The 23,804-nt window shown below is 46.0% G+C and overlaps 1 protein-coding gene across 1 annotated transcript in view; it reads left to right on the top strand.

The window, feature by feature from the left end:
• LOC114693810 (protein FAM124A) overlaps positions 1–23,804 on the top strand; it is a 51,877-nt gene that overhangs the window by 5,379 nt on the left and 22,694 nt on the right. The window contains 10 exon segments of the mRNA XM_028870337.1: positions 2,779–2,826; positions 22,601–22,658; positions 22,661–22,763; positions 22,765–22,893; positions 22,895–22,968; positions 22,971–23,061; positions 23,063–23,096; positions 23,098–23,217; positions 23,219–23,279; positions 23,282–23,310. Coding sequence (XP_028726170.1) covers positions 2,779–2,826; positions 22,601–22,658; positions 22,661–22,763; positions 22,765–22,893; positions 22,895–22,968; positions 22,971–23,061; positions 23,063–23,096; positions 23,098–23,217; positions 23,219–23,279; positions 23,282–23,310 — 747 coding nt within the window.

Genomic DNA, 23,804 nt, shown 5'->3' with positions numbered 1-23,804 from the left:
CATTGGAAAAGCCAAGCATGGTGACACACGCCTTTAATCCCCAGAAAGCCAGCCTTTAATCCCAGGGAGTGTGGTAGAAACAGAAAGATATAAGGCGTGAGGACCAGAAACTAGAAGCATTTGGCTGTTAGTTTTTTGGCTGGTTAAGCATTCAGGCTTTTGAGCAGCAATTCAGCTGAGAGCCATTGGGATGAGGACTCAGAAGCCTCCAGTCTGAGGAAACAAGACCAGCTGAGGATCCGGCGAGGTGAGATAGCTGTGGCTTGTTCTGTCTCTCTGATCTACCAGCATGGACCCCAAAACTGACCTCGGGTTTGATTTTATTAATAAGAACTTTTAAGATTCTGCTACATACAAACTTAGAACCAGAAGCTGGAGAGCAAGGTGAAATCTTAGATGCCTCTTCCGTTTGATGTGTTTTAATGGTGTGAGGGCCACAAGGCTGGGCAGAGACCACCCTTCAGTAGAGAGAGGGGGTCTATGTCTTAATTAGTGGACATGAATGTCCTTGAAAGTCAGACATGATTAGATTGGTGCTGTGCAGATTGGCTGCTGTGTGAAGGAGTTGGAGTTCACAAGTCTGCCAGAGACAGGCCAGTTGGCAAGCCTAACCCCAACTTGCCATGAAAGTCTTGAGAGATTTCGGGGGACCTCATGGAGGATTGTCCTTTATGTTAGCACTTATCCTAAAATACTCTCAATGTAATTTTCAGTCTATGTCCATATCCATCTGTGTGCAGCTCTTTACAACGCCTGCCCATGTAAATTTCATCTTTGGCAGACCCTAGCTAAAAAGACTGGCGCATTCTTGCTAGGAGACATAGTAACATTACACTCTCCATGTCCTATGTGGATAGTTGTACGATTTCTGGAATGTCTGGCTCTGATTGTGGTGTGATGCAAGGGCTTTGCTATTGATCTGTAACAGTGGATGCTTCTTGGGCACTCATTGTACTTTTTATAGCTAGGTTTTCTCAGCGTCGTCCTAATGTGTTGTTTCTGTACTGCCTGGCTCCGGAAAGAATTTCATGTGCCAATACTGGGTGCAGAAATCCTGGGTTTCAGTATGTCACCAGTCCTTGATGCTTTCATTTCCCTCAGCCAATGTGGCACTATGCCCTAGCACAACCCATCCTGCTTCCTAGCTGTTCATTACCCATCCACGCTGCCCGGTGAGTGCAAACCCTGTCCATCCCTCACTTCCTGGTCTCCTTACCGATAGTATCACTTTCCACTGACTAGGTCAACCGACTAGACTCAGAATCACCTCAGAGACACAGCTCTGGACGTGTCAGTGAAGACGCTCCACAGAGGTTCAGTTGAGCAGGCAAGGCCTATCTTGAATATGGGTGGCACCATCGCACAGGCTGAGGGCCTCTATGAAATAGAGAAGAAGATGGAAGGGTACTGCATCAGCACCAGCATCCATCTCTCTCCACTTCCTGTCTGAGCACAGTTTGACCAGTTGCCTCACACTCGTTCCCACCTCAGACAGACCCTTCTTCCCTTCCTTAAGTTGCTTTCGTTAGGTATTTTGTCGTCATGACTAATACGACAATTGATCAAATAAAATCGAATTTGACACATGGGAGGGCAGTTTAAAGAGATGTGCAAATCCCTTTTGCAGTTTTTAATCTTTTCCAGTTTGAAACAACAGGATTTTAACTACAAAAATATTTCATTTGAAAAAGAGAAAACCAATGTCCTTTCCCTTCCATTTTATTCCTTCCCAATAGTTCAGGGTGTCATGGTCTGAGCAGTGTAGTAATTATGACACATAAAAGGCCATTTAAACAAAAGTTTTCTATGCACTTTTCGAATGTAGTAAATGGAGTGAAAATTGGATAATTCAGGAAAGACAACTGGAGACTAAGGTGATAGATGGGGTGTATACCTATAAAATTAAACACAGTGTAGCAGTTTATTTGCCCGACTACATCCCCTGACTGCCAGGCACTGTGAATCCCTGCATCCCTGAGGGATTAATATCCTACTGAGAATGACTTTGGGGGTACAAGAGAATAAACAGCTTCTACACCAAATTCCTTGCCAAGAGGAAAGTCTCAACAGCCCTGCCCTTGGGGCAGGGACTTGGCAGACCAGGCAGAGCAGGTTCTTGGCAGGAATCCATTCTCGTTGTGACTGACTGCCAGCCACTGAATTCTCAGCATAAAACCCGTGGGACCACTTCTCAACTCTCCTTCCCCACCACAGTCCACATCCTGTGACTCTCCTATCTAGCAGGATTAGGAATAGAAATCAACTGAAGTGCCCTGTGCGGAAGGTCCCTGATGGTCATCCAGTCCTGGAGTGCGGACACAGCCCTACTCCTCAGCCCAATTCTATCCTCCTTCCTCAGGGGTCCCTTCCATCATGTCATCAGAGAAGCATCCCATGTCATCAGAGCAGCATCCCAGGGGTGCTGTGTGAACATTGGGAAAGTGTCCCTTAATGAGAGTGTAACCTTATGGGGAATTGTGAATCTGTTGAAAACTTGGAGGCTTCCTCACTAGAAAAATAAACAAACAAATCCAGAGGGCTTGAGAATCTCACAGGGTGACCCACAGAGGCCATGCGCGCAGGCTCCATCCAACTTTGCCCTCAAAATTCTGCACTAATTTGCACCAGAGAAGCCTCAGCACTGTTTTTCACGGGCAACCACTTTATCAGGCAAATGCTTCTAACTCCCTAATCCCCACTAACAAAGCTTTTAGCTCAAGGGGTTCATTTGGATAAAGGAAAAATGATATCTAATCCTACTTACATCTTACATTTCAGGTCGACTACAGCCATCTGTCCTCCACCAGCAGTGAGTATTCTCTGAATGTCCTTCAAAGTTGTCTTTTAAATTTTTAAAATATAGTTACATCATTTTCCTGCTTGCTCTCCTCCTCCCACCCCTCCCATGTACCCCCAGCTCCTTCCAAATTCATAACCTCCTCCTTCTTTAACCATTGCTGTTACATATGCATATAGACCAGAAACATAAATAGACCCTGCCCAGTCGATGCTGTGTTGCTGCATATATGTAAGCTTTTAGGCGGACCACTGAGTATTGGATAACCAGCCAGGAGAAGACGAATCCTCCATCTTCCAGCAGTTGTTAATTGCATGTAGCCCCTCATCTAGGGGTGGGTCCCCCATGAGACTTCCCCATCTATGTTGGATGTCAACGGGTGATGGAGGGGTAGCCATGGCGTTGGGATTTCATGGCTATAGTTTCTCGTCATAGCCAGAAGCCACAGTCTCACTGCAAACTGCCTGGTCTCCTGGTCCAGCCCCTCTCCCATGATGTCCCCTGGGCCTTAGACACAGGAGTTGTGTAGTAGAGGTATCAATTAGGGCTGAGCACCCCACAGTCCATTTTGCTCTGAATTTTGACTAGTTGTGCTTTCTGAACTGGTCTCCTGCTGCAGAAAGAACCTTCTTTGGTTAGGGTAAGATCTACACTTAACTGTGCATGTAAAGCTAGGTATTTAGCGTGTCGATGGGAGTGATGCTGGATTAGGAGAAGGGCCTTGCTGTAGGTTCTCCTCTAAGATCCGTGATTTCACTAGCCATGTGTAGTTGGCTAGGTTTACAGTAGTAGGAATGATTTCCCTCCTAGGCAGTAGGCCTTGAGTCCAGTTAGACAGCCGTTGGTTTCTGCTACGATCAAGTGCCACTATTGCACTTTTAGGGCTATCGTGTCACACTGGCCGTTGCTGTGGTTCATAGGTGTCAAAGCCAGGCAGGGCTATTAATTGCTTCCACCCCTGAACAGTTTTCATAGTGCTTTCTGGGACTATGAAAGCTAGTTTCTGGGGGGAGGCGTTCAGCTCAATTTTATCTGCAGTCCTCTGGGTCCTATGTCCAAAATGTGTAGTGTCTTTGGCAACAGAGGCAACCAAGGACACTGACATTAGCCTATAGTGTTGTAGGAGCCTTGTGAACTCCCTTTCCCAATAGCTCAAAAGGAGGTTTCCCATGCCTGGTACTAGGATTTCTATGGGTCTTGGGTGGATTATTATAGCTAGCCCAAAGTGGTATAACTGCATGTATACTGTGTGTGTATTTATATTTATGTAAGCACATATACTTATATGTGATTTTAGGCAAATGTAAAATAATAATTCCCTATGCCCTTCCCAAACATCTGTAGTGTTATTTTACCCCTCTTTCCTCCCTCTCCTGTATTGATAGCCCTCCCTGAGTTATCGATCTCTTCCCTGTTTATTCATTTTCCCCATCCTGTCACCTCTATCCTGCTATCCCCCTCTCTGGAGCTCCTTCCCACACACACCACAGACATTTTACTTTCCTGGTATCTGCAGTTACTCAAGATTATATACCCACATCTGACTATTTGGAGCTAGGAACCACAGATAAGAGAGAACACGTGGCATTTGTCTTTCTGGGTCTGGATTGCCTCACTCAGTGTAATATTTTCTAGTTCCATCTATTTACCTGTAAAATTTATTATTTCATTTTTCTTTACATCTGAGTAATATTCCATTGCGAATATCTACCATGCTTTCATTATTCATTCATCAGTTGGAGGGTATTTAGGTTGTTTCCATTTCATAGCTATTGTGAATAAAACTGCAGTGAAATGGCTGGGCAAGTATCTGTGAAGCAGGAGGTAGAGTCCTTTGGGCATGTGCCAAGGAGCTGTGTAGCTGGGTTATATGGTAGGTTTATTTTTAGCTTTTGAGTGTCCACACTCATTTCCATAGTAACTGCACCAACTTGCAATCCCACCAGCAGTGAATGAGGGGTCCCCACATCCTCACCAGCATTTGTTGTCTGTTGTTTTGTTGATCTTTACCATTCTGAGTGGGGTGAGATGAAATCAGTTGTTTTGATTTGCATTTCCCTAATTGCTAAGGATAAGGAATACTTTGTTGAGATGTCTCTTATTCATTTTTATTTTCATCTTTTGAGACCTCTTTTTAGATCTAAAACCCATTTTTTAAACTGGACCATTGGTTTTTCTTGAATCTTTGTTTTGAGTTCTTTATGTATTCTGGATGTTAATCTTCTGTCAGATGTATGGCCGGAAGAGATTCTGTGGGATTCCTCTTCTTCCCATTCTCTGGGCTTCCTCTTCACTCAGTAGATTTTTTTCTCTTAGCTGTGAAGAAGCTTTTTAGTTCTATGAAGTCCTGGGTAAGTTAAGTCCTATTTAGAAAGTCTTTTCCTGCATCTGTATCATGTAAGATACAGACTATGTTTTCTTCTAGCAGTTTCGGTTTTCAGGTTTTATGTTAAGGCCTTTGATGCATCTGGAGTTAATTTTATGCAGGTGATAGATAAGGGTCTTAACTCTGTCTTTTTACATGTGGACATTCAGTTTTCCCAGCAACATATGTTGAAGATGCTATCTTTTCTCTAGTCTATGTTTTTGGCCTGTTTGTCAATAACAGATGGCTGTAGTTATATGTGCTCATGTTGTGACTTCCATTTTGTTCCATTGGTTTATATGTCTGTTTTTATGGAACTACCATAGTTTTTATTACTATGGCTCTATAATATATCTTGAAATCTAGACCAGTAGTCCTTCTAGCATTGTTCTTTTTGTTCAGGATTGCTTTTTGCTCTTTTTTGTTGCTGTTCCATATAAATTTTAGGATGTTTTTCTCTACTTCTGTGATGATTGTCATGGGGATTTTGATTAGGATTGGATTGAATCTGTAAATTACTTGTAGTACAATTGTCATTATCACAATCTTAATTCTACTAATCATGAGCATGAGATACTTTCCATTTCCTAGTGTCTTCCTTAATTTGTTTTTTTTTTTTTTTCAGAGATGTAAAGTTTTCATTGTAGAGGTTTTTCACCTCCTTGGTTAGATTTATTCCTCGATATTTTCTTTTCTTTGAGGATGTTGTGAATGGGCATGTGTCCATGATCTCTTTCCCAGTGTGTTTGTTGATGGTTATAGAAAAGCTACTACATAAATTGGTTATAGACAATAGAAAAGTGGGTTTTGTTTCTTAATCCATTCAGTCAAACTGTGTCTTTTGATTATAGTTGAGGCCATTAATATTTAAAGTTATTACTGAAAATTGTGTCTTGGTTGCAGTCATTTTATTGTGTATGTGTGTGTTGTTGTTTTGCTGTTATGTTCTAGTTGTACTTTATAGTTGAGTATTTACAGCTTCGTGTGTTTTTCTTTGTAGAGAATCTTTACTATGTTCATTCCTCTCTTTAGTCCAAAATACTGTTGCCAGTATTCTCTGTAGTACTGACTTGGTGGGTATGAAGTATGTTAGCCTATTAGTATCATGGGAAGTTTTCCTTTTTCCTTTAACTATAACAGATAGTTTCCTGGTTGCAGTAGTCTAGATTGCCATCCATGGTCTTTAGAGCTTTTGAGTGTATTGCTCAGGCTCTTATAGATTTGAAATTTTCCACTGAGGAATCAAGGTTGTCTTAACAGCCCCCCAGGGCTCAGTACCACAGAAAGCATCTATGTAGTACATGCTTTGATGGTGAGTAGGGATCACCAAAGGAATCTTTTCCCAAAGAATGTGAAATGGGAAACACTAACCCTAGGCTGGAAGCTCTTCCTTTACCTTAGATATATAACTCCTCTCCCTGTGGAGAGCCAGCCTGATAGGCGTGCCCTGAGCTTTATCAGCATCCTCTAGAGCATCTAGGAACACCCTCTTCAGGAATCAAATGAACTCATTCCTTAACACCAAGTGCTCCAATCCCTGCTACATGAAGGCTAGGAGAACGCTCGGAGCCTGTGCTGCCTCCATGGATTCCAGCTGACTCCTCTCTGTACCTTTCTTCTGCTCCTGTCTCTGCAGGCAAATATTGTCCCTGCCCAACTTGGAAGGGACACCCTACTCTGATGACCCCTGTGAAGTGTGTTACAGCAGCACTATTACCAACAAAGGCTTTCATTGGACAATTTAGCTATCATTTCTCCACTTCAAATCGAGCTAAAAAGAGTAGACTTTTTAGTGACCCTAGAAATTGTACTGAGTCTGGAGCCTGCTAAGCAAGTATTCTCACTGAGATATACCTCCAGCCTTGGACGTAGACATTTTTATTAGTCCATCTTCCTATTTTTATAATTCCTGGTTTATAAGTGATCATTCAATGTAATAAAGATATGAGTAGAAATGGGTTTTATATGAATACTCTGAACATTAAGAAGTGCTTATACTTAATATTGAAATGTAAGTAAATGTACACACAAGGAATGATGCCTCATGTCTAGATAGGATTTTTAGTAATTGAAAGCATTACATCCGAGTTGTTCATATTGATTGAACATTCATTTTTTAAAATTACCTAGAACAATTATCTTGACTTTTTGAGTTAATAAATGCTGAATTGTTTCGCCTTCCCTCATGGTCCTGTTAAACTTTCAACTCTAATTCCCAACTGGATAGACACCTAATTGGCTCATTATGTTTATTGATGTTCTGGCTTGGTTTTCCTCTGCAGTAGGGACTCTGAGAAAAGCTGAGTATCTGGAATTGTAATTTAGTGTCCAATTATACTTGGCTATTAGGGGGAACGACCGTGAGCAGTTTCTGATAGTCTAGCCAGCTGAAGACCCAGCATTGCCCTTGGTTATTAAAGCCATTAGAATCACGAGAACAGTACCTTAGCTGCTGCATAAGCCTCCTGAACCGTTCTCCAGACTGCCGTTTTCATTCCTGTTTGACCCAGACACTACACCTCCTCAAGAAGTTTCTCTAAAATCCCTGCCTACTGCCATTGCTGAATTTGTAGCTCCCTTTGCTGTCCTCCAGATCACCACAGCGAGCCTGATCGTTTTGGATGTTTCCATCTCCTCCCTTGTCTTAGTGGCAGTCTGAAGTCGAGGTTCCTCAGGGGCAGCTAGAATCAATACTGAGTCCCTATTCTTCCTTTCCCCTGAAGTTGTGGTGTTCACTCCTCACACACAAGACCTCATACACCGTGTGTGTTCTTATTGGCAACTGTGTGTTGGCTACAAATGATAAAGAAAAATAAACGTTAAGTAAGTAGAGCTTTATCCTCCTCTATCAATGGAATGGCCACAGCCAAGGAGGCAGTGCAGATCTGGGGAGTCTTTTCAGTCATTCTGAGGAGCTTTTGGGCTTCCATCCTTAAAGTTGCCTGAGAGGGACAATATGGCTACTGCCGCCACAACCATCTTCACATCCTTATTCTCAACAGGAGAAAGACAAGAGGAAAGTCAGAGTGTTGCCAGTTTTTAGGTCGAAGCCTGGCAGCCCTAACAAGCCAGGCTTGGCCACCCATCATCATGACGTCAACTGAAAGACATGGGTAACAGTGGAGAGCAGAGAGAGGTGTGGTTTGGGCTTTCGTTCTTTTCCAGTGCGGAAACACTGGAATGAGGAAGCCTGAGTCCATCGTGAGTTTTAGGTTAAAATAGAGGCCAAGGAAAGCATAACTAGGCAGTCTGGGTGTAGTCCTGCCCATCGTTGTCACGACTCCAGTCTCTCCTGCCATGGTTACGGGAACTCTATGGACTTTCTTCTTGGGAAGCAAGTTCCTCCTTTGGCACCAGGCTTCAGCTTTTCTGTCCCCTTCCCCCAGCACAAGACTCCTGGGAGAATTCTGATCTCTCGAGCACTGTCATGTCAGTAGTTCAAATAACCAAGGGACTGTTGAACTGCTCCCGCCCCAGCTCTTGCTTTTAAAGTTTTCCCGAAGACATTACCCTTGGATAATAAGATAATTTTCTTATCCTTTGAGCCAGATCACCATCAAATGTTTATCTCTACTTCTGAGGGGTCAGCAACCCTCTCCTGATACTAAAGAACACGTGGGTCACAGCTGCCCTGCTCAGCGCAGCTCCTGGCCTGACTCTCCTCCTAGCCAGGAACATAAATCTTGCTCCCCCCCCACCCCCCATGCAGAAGGCCCCTTGCGCAGTCATTGAAAGAGAGTGAACTTTCTGAAAAGATTTTTTTTTTAATTAAGCCTAAAGTCTACCATGGAAAACACAAATATTACCACCACGATGCAATATATTCTTCCAAATAGATCATTAAAATTATATCTCCTATGACCTATAATCATACTCAAAGGATGGAGCAGGCACAGGATGACAAGTGTGTCATTGTCCTGAAGGTTCTGTAGTGGGGGTTTCTCTCTCCGTCATGTGAGCTCGGTACAGTCTCTCTGTATGACCAGCAGGATCAATTAATGCCCTAAACATGCCTGTGTAGAAAGAAACAGAAGAACCTGTACAACACAAATTGCGAAACGGTCTTATTAATTAAAAAAAAAAACCCGGAGCCAGATATTGGGGTGAAAGCTGAGAGATCAGAGGAATAGAACAAGCCAGCCACAAGTTCATACTACTAGGAAATCCTCATCCCAAGAGAGCTGCTTCCTGTATACTCTGAGAACAGAACAGAGAATTGTAGAGATAAGAGGGTAAGAACCTGAGATAAGTGACTTTTGGAAGTATAGAGCAGCGCAAGTTTAGAAATAAGAGATTTAGGGATCCTTTGTTTTGTGCGTTGGCAATTGTTAGGATTTGTGAGAATCTGGAAATCAAGTGGGCCAGGTTTTAGCCATTGATCTGTACTGAGGCCAAGTTGTTCGTAATCCAAGGAGGGAGCGAGGGTTGCAAAATGAAATTCCGCTGGAGGGAATTTCTATAAGCTCCTAGAGAGGAGAGAGACAGAGAAAGAGAGAGACAGAGAGACAGAGACAACCAGATGGGCTAGGACACAGAGAGTCTGTAGGAGGGCATAAGGAAGAGGCAGAGCATGCACCTCTGGAGGGAAGAACTTTAGGAGAGAGCTGAGAGCAGAAGCTGCAGGACTGCCCGTGGGAGCTGAGAGACAGAGAACAGGGTGGCACAGGCCAGGATGGGCTCAAGGAAGCTGCAGGATCTCTGGCAGTTCCTAGGAGGAGCAGAGAAAAGGGTTGTGGTATGCTGCAGGAGGGAGCTGAGTGAGGGGAGGGAGGACTGCAAGTCTCACAAGAAGCCAGGAGATGAGGAAAAGGCCACAGGCATCACCAGTGGACTGCACCTCCTAGGGGGAGGCGAGAAAGAGTAGCTGAGGGGGGTAGAGTGTTGTTGGGATGAGAAACTTGTCAGAGAGAAAAATGTTGCAAATCACAGAGGAAAGCGTCCCTTGTCCTTGTGACTGGGGCCCAGTGGAGATGAGAGGAGCTTCCTGGCACACTGGTGTGACTTTTGTAGTAATAGTAGTAGACAAAGCAGGCGTCTCCACGGTGACACTTATCTAGAAGAGAGATCTGACTATGTGGGTGTTGTCGGTTTCAGGAGACAGAGAGGAGAGATGGTCTAGAGAATCTGGGGTCAAATCTGATGGATGGCAGGAGCCAGCAGAAACAAATGATCCATACATGCCTCAGGAAAGTCCAGTCAGCTGCTGGGTTCGGAGAGTTCCTTGGGAGGGAAGTCATATAGGCCAGTTCGGTTTCAGCACCAGATAAATGAAATAGCGCAGTAAAGAAACTAGAATGGCCACTCCATGGGTGGAAAGGGGAAAGTTTATTCCAAACTGCCAAGGCTGTCTCTTGGAAAAGAAAGAGGCAATGAGGGAAAATTCCTGGGGTTTTAAAGAGGACGGGTATCTGGGAGGAGGGGGGACCTGTGAGCTGAGGGAGGTGGGGAGGCTTTGAAGTGTTGTGAGTCCGGATCGAAAGAGCCTAGAAGCTAGCTTAAACCTTGATGTGCTAATAGGTACCACAGCATGTGTTAAGAGCCATAGGTCCGCTTTGCTGGAGATAAAGAGAATAATTCCTTTTAGGCAGGTAGGAACTATTTTCTCTAGTCCCTGGGGAATGCTGGCTTTTGTCTAAAGTCAGATTTTGGGGAAAGGAATGTCTTGGTACTAGACAACCCCCAGCTTTTCCACCACTGTTTGCTGACTGCAAGCCAAGGATTGCAAGAGATGAGACCTGAGGCAAAGGCTGCTTTTCATTCTTCTCATTGTCCATCTCTGAGGCAAGGAAGATTGAGCCCATGGATAGGCCTCCTCTTCATGATCCTGGAATCTCACTTGCACTCCTATCTTATGAAGCTGTTCAACCACAGAGGATGCGTAGCTGAGGAGTTTCTTTAACATGTGGCTTTGGGGTGGAGGTGGGGGGATGTGAATTTTTCCCAGTTATAGATGGTTCCTTTGCCCTTTATAGGTTGCTGGAGAAAGCCAGGTCTGCTTTTGTGTGCTGAAAAGCTCAGCACACTGTGGCCCTAAGAGAATTTCACTGAAAGAAGGAGGGGAATTCCATTCACTCTCAGAATTTTAAGCTGTGTTTCCAGAACTCTGGTGAGATCATCAAGCCATGAGGCACAATTTGCATTCTTAAGTGGCTTGGATAAAAGGGGCAAATTTTATAAACAGGATGAAAAGAAAACAATAATTATAGTAGGGGGGAAAACTTAAGTGTGCCATGCAATGCAGCTGAGATCTGAGCCCGTGTGATTGGAGATTTCCATTCACATAAAGATTATAATCACACTTGAGAATTACTCTTAGCAGGTCCTGGGAGCTTAAAATTTACATTTTTAGGAACCTGTGACCTCTCTTAGGGCTCTCTAACCCCAGAATAATGCATGTAGGAGATAGATGAAGAACTGGCTATATTTGACCCTCCTAATTTGGGCCTAAAGTAGCCCCAACTACAAACTCAAGATATCTGTTGGCTTTCCTGGCTCCTTATCACAAGAGGAATCAAAAGAGTTATGGGTATTCTCCCATTAGGAAGTCTAGGCATCTTGACTGCTGCAAGGCCCTGAAGCTGGCCTGGCTCGTCATTCCTGCCATGTTGCTGGGCCCTGAAGGCCGTGCCTCCTGTCCTGGGAACATCTTTTCTGCAGGTTCTCTCCTTTTGATTTCTCAGGGGGTTCTGTTTCCTCTTGCAGCTCCAGGATACTTACTGGAGCATCATAGGTTACCATTTTACACTGGTTACCTTCGTGAACCCCATAGCTCGTTGGAGAGAAGTGAGTTCACTGTGGTTTAATCACTAGCTTAACTGCTTCCTGAAAAGAGTAGGTGGCCGAGACAGCCTCCTGCCCCGGCTCATGATGTGCAGGAGCGCCACACAGACCCCGTAGAACAAGAGTTACCATTTTCTTCCTGTTTATCAGAGGTGATCACTTATTGATAGATTTATCTTCCTTGGAGCCGTTTTTATCAGGTCACTCCTGAAAAGGAAGATCAGTATTTTGGGAGACCCGACAGCACCAAATTTAACTCTGATCTGTTTGGAAACACGGTAATCATGTTTCCTTTCTGTTTTTAGCACGTGACTGTGATTCTCGGGACAAGTGTTCTTCAGAGTCCTATTCCATAAAATCTAACAAAACCCAAATCTATTCATTATCCTCATGAAGAATTGTTTTAGCCGTTGGATTTGCTGACTTCATGATTAGCAAAGAACAGTGATGCCCGTAGATTTAGAGGAAAACTGACATGCCCATCCCTAACACAAGGAAACCATCGACAGAAAGCCCTCCAGTTTCCCCCCAGCTAGATGAAGTCAGCTGTGGGACTTCTGTGCCTCCGTTCAGTTTATCACACTTTCCTTGATTTCCTTCTCCCTCCGTTTCTGAGGAGCTGATTAACAAGACAAATGGTGCTGTTGGATGTACTGCTGACTGCTTATGGATGCCCCAAGCCGCATTATAGTGCTAGGGAGAGGGCACACTCATTTCTGAATGGAGGACATTCTTAGGGTTTTGAATTTCTACTCTACTGTGACACAAGGCTAATTTAACAGCATCCAGCAAGTGAACCCAAATAAGACCATCTCCGTTTCTCTGATGTTTTAGACCTTGCACTGATAACAATGATGATGTTCATGTACAGGTCTTTTGCAAGGGAGAGTCACGGTGAGTTACTGGGAGGCTGGATGACTGCAGCCCTAGACAGGGCTCTCAGGCATGGCTGGTGTTAGTCACTGATCTCAGGAATAGCATGCTCATCTTGGCTGGGGTGATGGCCACAGAGACCAGAAAGAAACCACTTAGATGCTATTCTCACAGAAAACGCCATCTTTCCTCTGTGCTCCACAGAAGCTGTCTATTTAAAGACCTTACTTAGAAGTGTCTGCTGCATAGACTGTTGTTACCATATGGGATGCCTAAAGCTGCCCCTGTACCTAGCTATGACAGTGTCCTTATTTACTCCCTGCCCGAAGCAATGGCCTCATTCACACTGAGGGAAAAAAGAATCTGCTGGAGGCAGCTTTTCCCACACCCCCACACATCAGGCCTTCAAGTAACCAGCATAGCTTCAAGTTTGGAGATATTTGTCACATTCCTGGGCCTTCCTTTTAAAAATGGAGTCATTAGGTAGTTCGTAGAGAACACTCTGATGGATCTGGGTCTTGCAATGATTTCAGGCAGAGGCTTCGCCACAGTTAGCAGGTTGGGGTTGCCCTTTTGGTCCTACATTTTGTCAGCTGCCCAGAGATGCTATTCATAGCCTGGTGGAACACATGCAGTTACTACCTTGGATTACTGCTGCCTCAGATGCAGAATGTCAGGCTCCACCTGAAGTTGCATATAGAGAAAGTTTGAGAAGCCCTGAGCTAGCCCAGTGGCGTGTGCTTGTATTTCCTGTACTTGGACTCTGGCTTTGTAGTTCTCTGATTTACAGACCATCTGCTTAGGAGATGTGCTCACTTGATAAATACTTTAATTATTATTATTATTTTAAGACTTATTACATATACAGTCTGTCTGTATACCAGAAGAGGGCACCAGATCTCATTACAGATGGCTGTGAGGTACTATGTGGTTGCTGGGAATTGAACTCAGGACCTCTGGAAGAACAGCCAATGCTCTTAACCTCTGAGCCATCTCTCCAGCCCTAATTATTTTTTTTTTTTGAACTTTATAAGTAAGTCATTACATCCTTGCACTAAGAAGGGTTTACTTTAAACATGGAACACATCCCTTATGTTTTTGAGCTCATTTTGACAAATGGCGGCGGCGGCGGCGGCGGCATTTACTTGAACAATGATAGAAACAGCAAACAAAATCTCTGAGATAATGAACACAACCTAAAGCATCTGTATTTGATGGTGTAGACTTCGTATTTTCTCTGCATGGGAGCTGAAAGCTCGACACTGGCTGTTTGACAGCTGATAGGAAAAAGGCAATAAGCCAAGCTGTGTATCTGGAAATCGAAGGTAAAGACGTTAGCACACAGACAACTCCTCTATCCTCTGCTGCGCTCAGATCTAATTTAAAAAATACAGTAGAATCCCTCTGACTTCAAAGGTATGAGATACGGCTTCAGGGTTTTCATTTTGAACTAACTGCAACTATACAAAACTTCTACCAAGGAAATAAAAGAAAAATGGATCCAGGCTCTCTTGTTTAAGTTCTCCCAGAGAAAACCAAGTGGCCCCTGAGGAACATCTGGTCTCTGCCAGTGTTGTCAGGACCCCAAGGGAGGGGTCGGAAGAGAGCAGCTGACACACTTGCACCTGCCCTTGATGTGACTATGACATTTCTCATTTTAGAAAGAATTTTATTGCCAAATAGTTCATAGCCATTTGTTCTTTGTTTATTTTGTTTTCTTTAAAATCAGAAAATGCAAATTCATAAGAGATTAAGACCTAGAATCCCACCCAGAAAATCCATTATTTGTCATTGTCTGCCTTTGCATATTTTAATGACCATCTATATTATTATAGACATATTTATTAGAATGGAAAAGACAGATGACAGACAGAAGATGTCTTATTTCCCCACTATAGACGTTGTAAATGACTGTGTCTCCAGGAACGTCTTTCTACAGCAGTTTGACACCCGTGTAGTATTTATTTCATGGGTCTTAGTCACAGTCACCAGTACCTAAAGTAGACACTGTGGGTTGTATGCACTTCCACTATTATAAACATGGTTGCCAGAAACATCCTTACTCAATGGGGAGGAACTCATAATTTATTTGGATACATCCATTCTGAGGGTGAACTCCTGCAGGTAGAATTACTGAGATAAAGATGTGCTGTGTGTGTGTGTGTGTGTAGCTCATGACCCCATCCTCCTCCTCATCCTCATCCTCATCCTTTTCTCTCTTCTCCTCTTCTTCTTCTCACTACAGACCATTTCACTCGCCCACTGACACTGAAGAATAACCAGATGTCTCATAACATTGTGATGTAATATGCAAAGGGAGATACACATACATGTAGATACAGAGACAGTGCGTATAGACACACTGTAGATAGGCAGTGAGCAAAAGTGCTCTACGGAGTAGCTGAGAAACAAGGAGAAACAAGCTCTTGTGGGGTGGCGCTCCTCTGCATGAAGTCTTTTCTGTTCCCGGCATTTAAAACTATGATCTTATTCTCTTTTCAGGCTCGGGTAGCAGTAGTAGCCACAAGACCATGAGGCTATGCAAAGGCTTCATGGAAAGTAGACCCCACTCCAGTGGGCAGTTCCTAACCAGTATCCCTGGTGCTGCCTTCAACAAATGGTGGGCTAGCAGACCAGAAGGACTTGGGGAATCCTGGGGAATGTTCTCAAAGTCCCCAAATCAGAACTGACAAAATCATTGCAGTGTTTAGACGTAAATCATCCAGTATGTTTGTTTCTAGCTGTATTCGTAGCTCCTCCACTAATTAATGGCCCTTTCAGAATCTCTGTCAGGTATGCCCACCTCGTGTCTTATTTCACTGTTTCAGAGCACAGCCTGAGTGAGGCTGGGACATACACTTAAGGTAAAACGGAGGTCCTGCTTCCGAGTGGAGAAAAGTGTCGTGCTGTCCGCCTTACTGGCTGTGTTCTTGTCTCTCTCTCTTTTTTTTTTTTTCTTAAAAATGTCCTGGTTTCAGAAGAGCTCAGCATGTAGCAGTCCGAGCCCATGCCATTGTCTCTGTACAAACGGTGAAAACTGAGAGCCCAGTGGCTGCAGCTGTAGCCAAGGCAGCTTTTTCACAAAAGCCTGAAAGGGCCCAGGGAGCACAAAGATTGCTGATTGTTCTCTGCCAAGTGAAAATCCAGGTTTCAGCTTAACCGCCGCAGCCTGAGTTCCATCCTGAACTGTTGAAGGACCCAAGATGAAGGGAGGAGCCGTACTACTTACGCTATAAATGCAGCTAGGAATTGCCCACTCACTTTGAGACTATAAAATTGCCAAAAATTGAGGAAGTCTAAGATTTTATCTTAACTCATGGTTGCTTAAGGGAATTGCTCATGAGTTTCTCATTAGTTAAGAGATGCAAATAATTGTCTTTTTAAAACATGCTAAAAGCAAAGAAAGCAGGTTGTTCATTACATTCCAGAGGAATGGCTCTCCCAGGAAGGAGTTTGTACCCCTTTCTGATGCTGCTTAAAGGAGAGTGTGGCCCTCTATGGATTTTGTGTTTCTGTCACTAGGAACTTTTCCTCCTGCCCACTGGCCTGTGATTGGTTCAGTGTCAGCCTGTGCCCTGGGCGACTCTATTGCATGTGACCTTTCCTGTGTTTTCCATGACCAGGTTGCATGTGTCTAGTTGACATGACAGTCACATCCATATCTGGAGTGCTCCGTTGCCGGTGAAGCTTTAGAGAGGCAAACAGATTCACCCACCCTCGTGTGCCTTTCCTAAAACAGCCCACAGAGCTGGAGATGCCCTCACTCAGGGTCCTGAGCCTCCTGAGTGCTCAGAGCACTGGGGTATTTATTGGTGGACATTCTGGCACTGGAAGGGTACTGAGTGGTTTGTTCAGTTGAGAGCTCCTGGTTCTGACTGCTGCCTTGGATACCTCTTCCTATGTGAGCATAGAACTCCTGTTTGCTAAGTAAAGTAGCTGTGACTGCTTATGTCGTTATCTATTGAGTCTCTCTCCGCACACACAAGAGCATAAGCTCTCTGAAGGCAAAGCCTATCTTACTCTGTTATATATTACCTAGTACATAGTAGAAGCCTGATAAGCATTCCTTGATTCAATAAATGGGTTACCACTTGTCAGTGACAAACTGAGAATGCAGTAACAGCGAGATCAACTGTTGCTCAAAAATCCAGGAAAGCAGATCTGAGTTTGTCAGATGCTAAGACTAGTTCAGAGGGTCACTTTGGAAGGCTAACTCTTAACACTCAGCTAGACATGGCCGTTACTAAGAAGTAGGTACTATGGAGACTTCCAGTCTGTCCTGAAAGGTGGTCTAATGCAGGAAGAACCAGATGGTGGGAGCTAGTGCAGGCAAGGCTAGTGTGTGGCCCTGGTTTGGAGAGAGAGGTGGTGAGGGTCTCTCTGTAGGGGGCATCAAGACAGCCAAGTGGCCATCTAGCATCCCAAAGTCTCGCAACAAGCAGAAAGGCCTTGGTGCCCTCCTTCTCCTCCATAGCACAAAAGCTTGTGTGACGTGGTCAGCTGGTTCATAACAGGATCATACACTCAAATTAGGTAAAGAAGCTGGAGAGCAGGTCTAGAGCCCAGCCAGGGACATTAAGGCTTGGGACAAAGATGGAAGGTTGATGAGGTGACAGCAGGGTGCCTGGGGAGACTTGGAGTTCAGATAGCCCTTGCTTTCCTCTAGCCAAAGGGCCTTGAGCAACTCAGCATTTTAGCCACCGAGTAGGAAAGATGCGTCTCTAGCATTTTGTTTCAAAGATTCAATGAGATTGCACAAATAAGGTTTGGGGACAGTAGTAGACAAATAATAAGCACTTAATAAATGTTTGCTGTTGTCTTTTTTTTTTTCTCTTGAGTTTTGGTAGCCAAAAAAAAAAATCCTGGGGGTTTACAGGATCAAAGATTGTTAGGGGGAAGGGGGGGGGCGTGCAGAAAACCTGAGCTGGCTGCGCTGCGTCCTTTCTCAGAGAAGGCCCGGTTCCAACTCTGCTCTCCTTAATGCCGGAGCTGCTCCACTCTGATCGTGGGACCACAGGAGGAGCCCTCCTCCTCCTCTCTGGAGATTTGGGCTAATTGGAAGGCAGTCCTGTCTCCGTGGCACCTCCCAGCCTGGCAGGCAGCCTGGGAAGGTCTTGTGGTGTTGCTTTTGCTGTGTTTTGCCCTGATGGAGCAGGTGCTCTGTGGGGTCCTTGGAAAAGACAGGTAATAGATATGATAAAGGCAGCGCACGTCCTGGCGCAGTGTGTCGAGTGCTTCTCCGGGGAGGTCTAGAGGCTTTTCGTGACAATTAATTATTCACCTTTTCTCTCCTTCCCCTCAAACACTTGGTTTCCTGATCAGTGCTGTAGAGGCGCACGTGTAATCCTAGTGCCTGATGACAGCTTAGAGCTGTTTCAGGGTCACGGGCAGTGGGCACCAGCGAGCATACACATGACACTGCCTGTTCTTCAGAGCTGGCCTGGAGCAGGACTTCACCCTCTCCTGCCTCCTGGTTCATGCAGCTCAAGGGCGATTCAGGCTCGGGCCTTGTCTTCCACCTGCTGGATCCTGGCTACATCCTGCTTGCCAGCAGTCAGGGGTGGAGCCCCGCTCACTCTCCCAGGCTGGGCAGCCTGCCCTCGGCAGAGCTGTAAACACACAGCCATCCAGGCAGGCTTCAGCCTTTGTGCCTGCTCTCTGGGAAACCTTTATGTGGCTGCAGGAGGTGGCATATAAGGCCGAGGGCTCGGACAACTCTAGAGTCTTTGGGAAATTTAGCTCCTGCTCCCCTGGGCTTCTTCATGCCCAAGCTCTCTGCCCACCTGTGCGCTTTCTTGAAATCTCTGTTCTGTTTTTATGTCCTGGGTACCACCACCTGTGGCTCTGGCCTGTGCTGCCCTCCGGGCAGGGGGCGGTGGCTGAGATGGAAAGACTTTAGCAGGAGCCAAGAGAGAGGTGGCTTCTGTGAATGCTTGTCCTCAGGAGGAGACCCAGGGCCAGAGGAAAGAAATGCAAATGAATATCTGAGACACAGAGCTGGTGGCTGGAAGAGCCTCTGAGAGGGAGCGGAAAGGTGGGGCGGCATAGCCAGAAGGGGGTGGGATGAGAATGGCCACTGAGCCTCCCGCTGGGAAGCAGGTGCAGCCGGGATGGGGTGCAGCGGCTCACAGGCCCGTGTGCTGGAGAGAGGGTTCTGCCTCTTCCGCTCTTGGTGGGTAACTAGCTTCTGTGCCTTGGTTTTCTGCTCTCTAAAATGGAGGTAATGATCTCAGCCACTTCAAGGACCGTACCGGGACTAATGAGCTCACCGTGCCAGGTCTTTACAAAAGAACTCTGTTGGTTCACTCCGGGCTCTGGCTATGTGTTCACCCTGTGAGGGGGTTCTGGATCTTAAAAGGGCCACCTCACTTGTCCCAACTTTCTTTCCCAAGCTTCTTTTCCCAACTTTCCTTCTGCTCCATCTACTCCTCTTTCGTGACAGAAACTGTAATTCCTTGACCCAACTTCTTCATCATTGTCTTGTTCTAAACTTTCTGTCCTTTTCCATTTGTATTGAGAATTGGCTGGTGTTTAGCAGAGTCAGGCGTCTTTGGACTTAGGAGTTCGAGGCGGCCTGGGAGAGAGCAGTGTACATTTGGTAGCTGTGGAGTCTTTCGAGGAGCTGGGGGAAAGGCATTGGTCACACTTCACTACCCCGTCAGCGGCACTGCTGCTGGTGATGGTATCAGTGTGAAATGAAATGGAAGAGGCAGTTAGGCAGAAAGGGGGAGCCCCGAGCTGGCCAGAATAACCCCTGACTGTTCTCTGAGCCAGTGTGATGGGTTTTCATAATTCCAATCTGAATGGAAACCACACAAGTGCAAGATGTTGTCTACAAGTAGCAGGTCCGCCCTTAGATTTGGCCACCACTTCAGCAGCATCAAAGCCCATAACCAAGAGTCAGCTCCTGGAAGTACTATGGTGCCTGGCCAGGTGGCCGGCGGTGGACCGCTTGTCTTCCCCTTGAGCCCGCCCTTCTTCTTCTGTTGGCCTCTTGGTTAAACATCACATCACAGAAACATCAGCACGCTCCACCTCTTGCTTTGAATGTACTGCCCTGTGGCTATGGCCTCCAAGGCCACCCTTGTGCCACCAAAGTAACCTATGACAATACACCTCCCTTTTTGCTCCCCCCAATTCCACCTGCATCTTCAGTACTGCTACTTAACAATCAACTCCTGTCTCCTCATTCATTTGTTATTTCATGTGTCTTGGGTCAACAATCTAACCCTGACTGAACCAGCTCTCGCTTGCCATCTGTCTCTGTCTGATCTAGCCTGGGCTTAGCTAGGGTGGTCCTTCCTGCCCATTCCCTCCCAGGCTCAGTGGAGTATTTTCTCCTAGACAACATCTTGCCGTCCTGTGGCTGGTTTGGATTGTGGCTGCTAAAAGTCCACTGCCCTGCTTGGACATCATGGGCACTGCTCACTGTGTGCCTCACACTGGTGACATTGTGAGGACAGGTCTGGATTCCAGATCAACCTGCCTACCACACTCCATCCTCTCACGCTTGGTCGAAAGATGTCTGGATTCACTAAGACCAATCACATTTAGATAAAGGCACACATAGCACATTCACCTAGGGTCCTTCACGTTTAGGTTTAGGCACACAGAACATTTTGAAGGCCAAGCATCTTTCTCAGGTAAGGTTTTTAAGTGGGCACACACCACTATGGCCAGCAAAACCCCAAGGCAAAGTATTGCCAGGTTAAACACTCAGCTTTGCAGTTGGAGGCCATCTTTCTTACTTTCTATTGCCAAGACAAAAACACCATAACCAAGGCAACTTAAAAAAGAAAGCATTTAATTTTGCATGGTTCATCATCATCATGATCATCATAGGTAGGAAGCCAGCAGGCAGGCATGGCACTGGAGCAGTAGCTGAGAGCCTGCATCTGATCAGAAGCACAAGGAAGGGGATGGAAGAGGGACAGGGAGTGGGGGAGAGAATATGAACAAACTGGGAATGGGCTTAAGTTTTGAAACCTCAAACCACCCCAGTGACACACCTCTTCCCAAGGCACACCTCCTAATCCTTTCCAAATAGTTCCACTAACTGGGAACCAAACATTCGAATTTATCAGCCTATGGGGCCATTCTCATTCAAACACCACAGAGGTATCTGCCTGGGAGCACAGGAAGGGTGACTGACCACTCAAGATTTGTAAAATTCTGGGTAGAGAAAAGTAGCTTTGCCTGGCATACCTGCTCACCACTTTACTGGCTCCTAACACACCCTAAGGTGTTGTGCTCAGCTCTGGATGCTCTTCCTGTATCTCTGATAGCACAGTCCCAGGTTCTTCCCAGTGAGTGAGCCTTGTGCTAGACGCCTCAGCTGCAGACTAGACTGAACGCCCCATTCCACACTGGGGGCTCCCTGCCCTACTCAGTGCAAGCACATGGGACAGTGCCCTTCAAAGTCCATTACAGGGATAAACAAAACAGACCAAAGAAATAAGCAAAACAAAAGATTGTGGGTGTTTTAGGAAGCACTTGTGGGTAGGGCATTGGGACATTTTAGGAAACCCACAAGTGCCTACTTACAAGCTGTAGCATATTCTGTTGAAGCCTTGCTGGGAGTGAGGCTTGGTTCTCCAAGCAGGGTCTGGTATCTAAAGAAATGAGGCAGTTCGGTTGCATATAGCTGGCTCTTTCACCTGACATCCAACCAAGAAACATGTGTGTGTCTAGTTGTATGGTCTTATTGAAGGTCCGTGCCATCTGTTCTTTGTTAGAAGTTTGGGAAGGGTAGCAAGGGTTGGCTAAGTGGGTGAAGGTGATGGCTGCCCAGGCTGATGAGCTGAGTTTGAGTCTTGAGACCCTATGGCAGAAGCGAGAACCTGCTCCAGCTGCTGTCTGTCCTCCACCCAACTATAAAGAAACTTTAAAAAGAACTTCAGGGAGATCCAGTGGTGACATTTTCTATAGGTAGTCCTAACTTCTTGTGACCCCATCCAAGATGCTATCTCTTTTGTTCATTAGAGACACATATCACATTGAATTTACATTTTTAGATCTGCATTTCCACCTTAGTCATGAAACTCTCACCCATGGGTATGGTGATTTCAAAAGCCACCACCTGAGGCGACACAGGTTGTAGACCACATAAGAGAGCACTGTTCGTTCAGAGTCTTCCTAAACAGACTCCTAGTGTCCTCCTTGCTCCTACTGACGCCTGCCAGATATTAGCTGCTCAGATAATGTGAGAGTGAATAAGAAAAGGGTAACAATAACTCAACTGTTCCCAAGATGGGTAACAGTTGAGATGAAGAGTCCAGACGAGATTTGATCTAACATTATTAAAGCCCTACAACAACAGGCACGTGTGTGAAGGGGCTCATGAGCCCACTAGGACTTTCTGAGTCAAGAGACTTGGCTTCTCCTAGCTAGAAGAAACTATGAAACCTGCTGGACAGAACCAAGGTTTTTCTAATGTGGTTCAACATAAAGCAATAGCCCCTTTTCCTCTCTAGAACTTGGGATCACAAAATCTAAGATCATGGATTCCATTCAGTTAGAATTTGGCTTCTCTTCCTGTGAAGGCAATATATATCATTACTGTTTCTCTTAATGGAATAATAATCACATCATTCACTCAGCTATCTGTCCCTCACATCCACACATCCATCCCTCATGTACCTTTTATCCATCCACCACCCCATCCAGATATCGCTCAACATTGGCCACCTAGTCATCCATCTACCCACCATCCATCTGTCCGCCCATCCATCCATCCACCCATCCATTCATTCATTCCTGTGTGCCTCAGGTGAGCTTTCTGTGAGGAGGCACAGGACCCTTTCCTGGTGAGCATCCACATCATCGCAGACCCAGGGGCATCTCAGCACTGCAGGAGGCCATCGACAAGGTTTTGGCGTGGGTTTCACCCTGACTCCCACTGTTCGAGTGTCTGAGCGGGCGCACAGGCAGGCGAAGGCGGAAGTCCCCAAGGGTGGCAGCCGGCAGTGGCTGTGGTGCTGTTCCTGCAGGAGGAGTATGGAGAGGAGCAGATCCTGCAGGTGCACAGGTGCTGCAGCGGCCGCCCCTGGCGCCACCACCACACAGAGCGCGTGCATGGCGCTTCCTACCCTACCTGCCTGTAGCCAGGACTTCTTCACTCTGGCTCCTGGGACCCCGCTGTGGGCCATCCGGCCGTGCACTATGGCAAAGAAATCGTGCGCTTCACCATCTACTGTCGCCATGACAGCTATGCCGACAGCCTCCGCTTCTATGAGCTGATCCTGCGCGGAGCCCAGCCAGCGGAAAGCGGACTTCTGCATCTTTCCCCATCTTCTCCAACCCGGATATAGACATCCAGTTCTCCCTGAAAAGACTGCCCTGCGACCAGAGCCCAGTGCCCACCGACTCCTCCGTGCTGGAGTTCCGAGTGAAGGACATCGGTGCAGCTGGTTCCCCTCCTTCCCAACCCCTGCAGCCCCATCAGCGAGGGGCGCTGGCAGACTGAGGACACGATGGCAACAAGATCCTTCTGCAGGTACAGAGGTCGTCTGACATCTGTCTGTGTCTGTCTGTCTGCGGGTCCGTTGTGCGAAAGCCATGTAGTTAGGGCAAAGAAGAGCGCGATGGCCTTGTCCATCCTAAGACCGGGATGGGGCATCCAATACTCTTCCAAGCAGGAGCAGAGGTGCAAAGATGTCTGCCTCTGGTTCCTTTAGCCGCCATGCAACAGTGCTGGCTCTGTAGACACATGTGGCAGTTTTTCCAGGTGTCACCCCGGGTTGAGCTCCTAAACACTCACAGCTCTCTGGGTGTGGAAGACACAGACTTCTCACCGGGAACTTCCTGATAAGAGCCCTAAATCCGATCTTTCACCCGGAGAGGTTTCCCAGTGTATTCTCCATTTCTACGTGAGAAGCCCAAGGTTTGAAAATGGTACGAGTCTGTAGAGGAGATTTCGAATTTTTCTCTGCTGCCCCACCCTCCACTTTCACACTTGCTGCCACGGCCCTTGTCAACATTTGAAGGAGT

Source organism: Peromyscus leucopus, unplaced genomic scaffold (genome assembly GCF_004664715.2).
Source record: "Peromyscus leucopus breed LL Stock unplaced genomic scaffold, UCI_PerLeu_2.1 scaffold_244, whole genome shotgun sequence".
NCBI classification, from domain to species: Eukaryota; Metazoa; Chordata; class Mammalia; order Rodentia; family Cricetidae; genus Peromyscus; species Peromyscus leucopus.
Note: the sequence above shows the minus strand (reverse complement) of the source record. Positions and strands in the feature narration are given on the sequence as shown.